At 48.5% G+C, this 6,468-nt stretch overlaps 1 protein-coding gene across 1 annotated transcript; it reads right to left on the bottom strand.

Annotated features, from left to right (window-relative positions):
- Positions 1-2,538: 2,538 nt before the first annotated feature.
- FFAR2 (free fatty acid receptor 2) lies at positions 2,539-5,576 on the bottom strand. The gene is made up of 2 exons (XM_069550604.1): positions 4,970-5,576; positions 2,539-4,423 (listed from the first exon to the last, which is right to left on the bottom strand). The coding sequence occupies exon 2, from the start codon at positions 4,414-4,416 to the stop codon at positions 3,427-3,429; it is 990 nt and encodes a 329-aa protein (XP_069406705.1). The 5' UTR covers positions 4,417-4,423; positions 4,970-5,576; the 3' UTR covers positions 2,539-3,426.
- Between the last annotated feature and the right edge of the window lie 892 nt (positions 5,577-6,468).

Below are 6,468 nucleotides of genomic sequence, written 5' to 3'. Positions count from 1 at the left end.
TAAGTACCTTGTCTCTTATACACTCTGCACCCCAGTCCCTAGAAAAGTATCTGGCTTACAATAGCTATATAAATAGGTTAAAAATCAATACATATTTGGTAAGCAAATGATAGTAATTTCTCAGTAAAGATAAGGGCTATATATGAAAAGACTTGATATCAAATGCTTGTCAGTGAGTAGTTAAAATTTCACCCTGAAAGGCTCAGAAATCCATAAATTTTCTTGCACTTTTAAGCAAGAGCAGCCATGGCCCTAAAACCCTGGGAATCTCTGAGCTGGAAAGAGTCTGGCAATTAACTGGTTCAGTCCTTATCAGATATGGAAGTTTGCTCCATATCTAAGATGACTGCCTTCTACTTCAAAATTCCTGGAGACTTGAGGGTGATTATCTTGTTGAGCGCTGACTATTTAAGATGTAGCTGTCTGCCTCTTTTGCTCATGATCCTTGCTCTTCTCTGCGGGGCTACAGAAAATCCATCCTCCATAAAATGAACTTTATCTTGTCCCAGCCACATATTCAGCATTCTCTTACTTGCTTGTCACATGTCAGTGAAAAAAAAGCAGGTACTTTGGAGTTGGGAAGACCTGAATTCAAATTCCCTTTCACTGTTGACCTTGGAAAGTTTCCTTAGTTGTCTCAGGCTCCTTCTCTAGAACAGTGGCAGGCATTTAATGTGTGTTATTATTATGCCTTAAATCTCCAAAGCACTATAGTTAATTTTTCTGGGCTTGATTCCTTGGATTAATGTCCTTTTAAAAAATGCACTGCTTAGTACTGAACATGCTACCAATTAGACCTCAGTAAAGTGGGATTATCATCAACTTATTTAAACTCAATTTCTTTTAATGCCTTCCAAAATAAAATCAGCTTTCTCTTTTTTTGGAAGGTATAATGTATCACATATGCATAGTAAGCCTATAGTCAGCTGAAAATCCAAGAATTTTTTGTGACACATTACTGTCAAACCACCCTACATAGTTGACTATATAATATATTATTTCCATAACTTTAAATGTTCTATTTACTATGCTTCTTTTGAGTGGGAGTACATCTGTGTTTCACACACACTGATATCTTACTTTTTAAGTTTTATATTTATTTATTTAATTTTGGCTGCACTGGGTCTTCCTTGCGGTGCTCGGGCTTAGTTGCCCCAGGACATGCGGGATCTTAGTTCCCTGACCAGGGGTCGAACCCGTGTCCCCTGCATTGGAAGGCGGATTCTGAACCACTGGACCACCAACCTGTGAAAGTCCCCCACGTTGATATCTTAGAGTTCATTAACATTCCATGGTTTCTCAGCAGTTTTATCTGTGCAGCCTCACTTGAATCCTCAGACTCACCCTGAGAGGCATATGGTATCCTCATTAGTATGATTTAGAAACTGGCTTGGAGGTTGTGACTTGCTCAGGGTCATCTAGCTACTAGCAGAATCAACAGTGAAACCATAGCTCTTATGACACCAGTACGATATTGCCTTGAAGAAAAGTGGAAAATGAGCTCTGAGTTGAGTGGGAGTAATAAGGGAAATCTCTCTGGAGAAAGTACATGTTGAGTGGTGTCTCACCAGAGAGGGAAAAGCAAGCAATCAGAAGATGGCACGGTACGGGTTTGAGGAAAAGGGGACTTATAGGCAGGAAAAGGTCTCTGAAGAATAATTTCTTGGGACCCTGAGCAGTGTGGTTCCTGACCTGAGCTGCCTTTCATGATCACCTGGGAAGCCTTTCAAAGCTCACCTGCTGGGGCTCCACCCCCAGCAATTCCAGGTCAGTAGTGTGAGGTGGCTATTTGTAGAATTTTTATACCTCTCCATGTCATTCTGATGTGGAATGCGTGCATGCTAAGTTGCTTTGATTGTGTCCAAATTTTTGCGACCCTGTGGGCTGCAGCCCACCAGGCTCTTCTGACCATGGCATTCTCCAGGTAAGAATACTGGAATGGGTTACCATTCCCTTCTCCAGGGGATCTTCCTGACCCAGGGATTGAACCCGTGTCTCCTGCAGCTCCTGCACTGGCAGGTGGGTTCTTTACCCAATGAGCCACCAGGGAAGCCCTCTGTTGTGGAACCTCTGTAGCAGACCACTAGGTGCTGGAGGGACCATTAACCCGGGAGCACAGTGTAGGGATCCTTCTTGCAGAGAAATGAATTAGGCAGGTGGAGTCGGGAAGGGAGAGAGGATACAGGGCAAGTGCATGGTGACGAGATGTGACTTCTTGGGAGGAAAACTTTGGACGAAAGGAAAGCGCTGCAGGTTTCTAAGCAGAAGGATAACATGTTTAAAGCCTCTGAGATACACTGATAACTTTGAACTGGGACTCACCCCGTCTTCTTTCTGAATCTAATCTCTATTCATTGGTCTAGGCAGGAATCCATCCATACTTATTCTGCTTACTCATTCCACTCTGATGACATCTTTATCTTAACAGATTTCTGTGGTTTCAGAGGCAGCACCCTCCCACTACCAGAGTCTAATTCTCCATTCCATTTTTGCTCTCTTTGTGCTTGCAGAAATGTCACAAAAATTGTGGACACTCTCTTCAGGGTTTTATAATCTTTATTTTCATTCATTTTTTTTTCTGGCCACACCTTGTGGCATGGAGAATCTTAGTTCCCCATGCAGGATCCTAGATCCCTGATCAGGGATTGAACCTGTGCCCCCTGAAGTGGAAGCACGGAATCTTCACCATTGGACCACCAGGAAAGTCTCTAATCTTTATTTTTAATCTGCCAGACCAGATTGTCTTTTCCTGTGCTAGTGAGAGTTGAGCCCTAACTGATGGGTACCAAGCTGGGTTCTGACCTGCAGGAAGCACCATGGAGGGAGAATACCTACCCAGACGTCAGGTGGCTCCCAGTTTACTGGGGGAGACAGGTACACACACAAAGACAGGATCATACTTACAAAGCAGCAGGTTAGCTGGATATTGTCCACATCTCAGTCATTAGAGGTCTAAATCCCCGTCCTCCCTCCTAGTCCCCTTGGTTCAGAGCCTTCTTACATTTTTGACCTCATTTAGTATTTCTCTTCCATCTTTTCCATGGGCTTCTTTTCAGCACCACCAACTAGACCAGCGTGTAGGTGTTGCCAAGCTGGTAGCAAGATTGCCTTAGCTTCAGCTACTAACCGCCTCACAAGGACTGCTGGAATCTGCATTAGCTATATTGCTTCAGAAACTCTGGTCTGATAGTGTGCTTCTGTGCCCAACTGTTTCTTCTTTAGTCCTGGAGCTATGCTCCTTTGGGAAGGAAATTCAGTCAGGAAGGGATATGGAGCTGGTGAGAGAGATTTTTACAGTCCTCAGGGGTCGATTGGGTCTGGGTGGAGGGAAATCCCTGAATCAGGGCCAGGAACTCGTATTCTCCCTCTCCAAGCCTGCTCAACTCCTACAAAACTCAGAGTTCCTCCGAAGGTCCAGGAACATCCCTAGTCCATGGTGAAGTCCGAACTCGGCGCTCCCTCTGCTTGACTCACGCCCGGGTCCTCATTCGTGGCCTCCGCCGTTTCTTTGCATCTGCGTCCCAAAAGAGAGGAGCCCCGATGGTGCAGTGCCTGCAGCCCTTTCGCAAACGACCTGCGTACGACTGAGGAAGAGAAATAGAAAAGCAAGGGGTCCAGACTGGCATTGAGGCTACCAAATACGACAGCTTCCCTCCGCCACTTGGGGCTTGCTTTCATGTGGAACCCCACCAGGTGGGATATGTTATAGGGCCCAAAGCACAGCAGGAAATTAAGGAGCGATACGATGGCCAGCCCCATGGCTCGGCGCCGCTTCTGAGCCCCCATGTGGGGCTGGGTGAGCATGATCCACACAAAGCGCCAGTAGCAAAAGGTGGTGACGACCATGGGGAGAAAGAAGAGGAGGAGGCACAGCTCCAGCCGAATGGGCAGCAATATCCTCAGCTGCTCTTGGCTGAAGTTCTCATAGCAGGAGGTCTCATTCTCCTTTGGGACCCTCTGGGTTGAATTCAGGTACTGAACAATGATCACCACGGTGCCGTGACCAAAGGACATGACCCAGGCGATCAGAGCAGCGATCACTCCATACACAGGCCGGCGGGACAGCTTGTACTGCAAGGGGAAAGCCACTCCCAGGTAGCGCTCGATGCTGATGCCCGCCAATAGCCACGTGCTGCAGTAGATGCTGCTGTAGAAGCCGAAACCCATGAGGGCACAGGCTAGATCAGACAGCTCCCAGAGGAAGTCAGACGCGGCTTCGATGATCTTGAAGGGCAGCAGCAGCAGCAGCAAGAGGTCGGCCAGTGTCAGGTTGAGCAGGAGGATGTGGACAGGTGCGGGGTGGGGCTGGCGCACCCGTCCCAGGAAGGCTCGCAGCGCCAGGAGGTTGGCAGGGAGACCGGTGAGCAAGATAATAATGTAGGCCGCGAGGATCAAGGAGCTGTCCAAGTTTGGCATGGCTGTCCTGGAAGAGGATGAAAAAGGGTAGGGGGCAAGTTCAGGTGAACCAGCTCACAGACTACAGACCCTAGTCTGGTTCAGTCTGTGGACATCTTCCCGGGCATGCTCCCTTTCCCAGGCCAGGGCTCTCTGCCCCCACCACTGCTTGTTCACACCACCTGCCAGAACTGCCCAGAGCAATTATTGACTTTGCTTGGGGCGGGATATTAAGCAGTAGTTACTACATTTGCCATCGTGTGTCTCTGGGGGAGACCAACCCTTGGCTGCCCAAGGGAATTCCCCCTGTGGTTCTCCCAGCCTCTCTCCTCCTCTCCTCCTGGACACAGGAAGTTACTGTTAGCAGTCTGCAACCTTCCTCAAGTCCTTTCCCCAGTTAGAGACCTGCAAATAGAAAAGGCAAGCCTCACCCCAGCAAGGAGGTATTGGAAGACTTCTCTCAAGAGAACTCGGGCTCTGAAAACCCAGGCCCCGCGACCTAGGGCTGATTCCTCCTCAGGACCCTGCTACTGGCCCAGGAAGCAGGTGCCCAGCCCCCCATCCATCCCCTTACCTGTTTTCCTCTCCTTTTGCAGAACACAAATTCTTCTCCACCTCTCCCTCCCCAGTCCAATACGGACTCGGACTGGGGGACTAGATTGCAAAGAGGAAGCTGGAGAAGTGCGGGGAGGGGGCGCAGGGAGGAGGGGTGAGCCCACAATATTCTATGGGGCTTGTCCCCCGAGAGACTTCAGAGAATATTCAGAACAGCACACGGGCTGTCACTGGTCCTGAGCCGGGTGTTTTGACAACAAACAGAGCAACTCTTCTTAACGGGGTAACAGTTTCCGTTTGGTTTGTCAGCCTCACTGGCCGCACGCTGTCTGGCCCCTCCATCCTCTCTCCAGGGTTAGTGTCTGCTCCGCAATTTCTTGCCCCCATTGGCTGCTGTTTCTGGTTTTGATCCTCTCACAGTCAGTTTCCTCCAGCCACCCTCAACGCTTTCCTGATCCTGGCATCACTTCCCAGAGTGCAAGCATTAAGCAAGCTGCCTTGCCTTGTCTTCCTTTGGGATAAATGGCTTCTTGGGATTGGTCTTGAAGGAGAGTCTGAAAGCTTCTGGGAAAGAGGCACAGAGCATTAGCCACGGCTACCGCCCATTTCACACAGCAAAAAGTGGTAAGAAACTTGGCTGGTAGAAAGCTTTTGTATCAGCAATGGTCATGTGACCGAAGAGGGGAAGCTCAGTAATTGAGTGCTGTCTCCTTTCGAACCCAAAGGAAAGGATGTGAGCATCTTTATTCCCCACCACTCGCCCAGAGATCCTCACTCTGATTTCCAAACCCAGATGTTCTGTCCTTAGTTCCTGAATTTTTTTTCAATCCCAGGCATTCCCCCTCCCCCCCATTTCCCAAGTCAGATTATTTCATCGTCTTCTCTTTTCTAGGCGGTTTCTTCTGTAATTCTACTCAGTCTCCAAAAAGAGTTTTATACTTCCTTTTCTTCTCTTTCTGAAGTTTCCTGCGCAACAAGTCTCTTTAGCCTGCCCAGTGGAAACTGATCACTTTCTCCTAGCCTATGTCAGTGTGAGATTTAAAATCACGTGGTGAAGTGAAGTGAAATGCACTCAGTCATGTCTCGACTCTTTGCGACTCCATGGACTATAGTCTGCCAGGCTCCTCTGTCCGTGGAATTCTTCAGGCCAGAATATGGCAGTGGGTTGCCATTTCCTTCTCCAGGGGATCTTTGCAACCCAGGGATCGAACCCAGGTCTCCCGCATTGCAGGTGGATTCTTTACAAGCTGAGCCACCAGGCAAGCCCCAAATCAAGATGTGGGCGCAAATCCAAGTCCCTTCGTTGTGACCTTGAGGCAGATCAATTTTCTGAACTTTAGTTTCCTTGATAGTCAAGCGAGGACGGGGATACTTACATTCCAGGACTTCTGTGAGGGGTCCCCAAGGCAGCGTAGATAAGGGATTCAAGCCAGTGCTTTACATGTAATGGATGCCCGTAACAGGACGTGGTCCCTCCTCCCAAGCCAGTTGGACAGCTTCCTAGAGAGTGAGCCACCT

The sequence above is a fragment of the Ovis canadensis genome, chromosome 14 (assembly GCF_042477335.2).
Source record: "Ovis canadensis isolate MfBH-ARS-UI-01 breed Bighorn chromosome 14, ARS-UI_OviCan_v2, whole genome shotgun sequence".
In the NCBI taxonomy this organism is placed as follows: domain Eukaryota; kingdom Metazoa; phylum Chordata; class Mammalia; order Artiodactyla; family Bovidae; genus Ovis; species Ovis canadensis.
Note: the sequence above shows the minus strand (reverse complement) of the source record. Positions and strands in the feature narration are given on the sequence as shown.

Bases quoted from the DNA above. Each gene is read 5' to 3' on its own strand.
- FFAR2 (XM_069550604.1), bottom strand. From the start codon at position 4,416: ATGCCAAACTTGGACAGCTCCTTGATCCTCGCGGCCTACATTATTATC.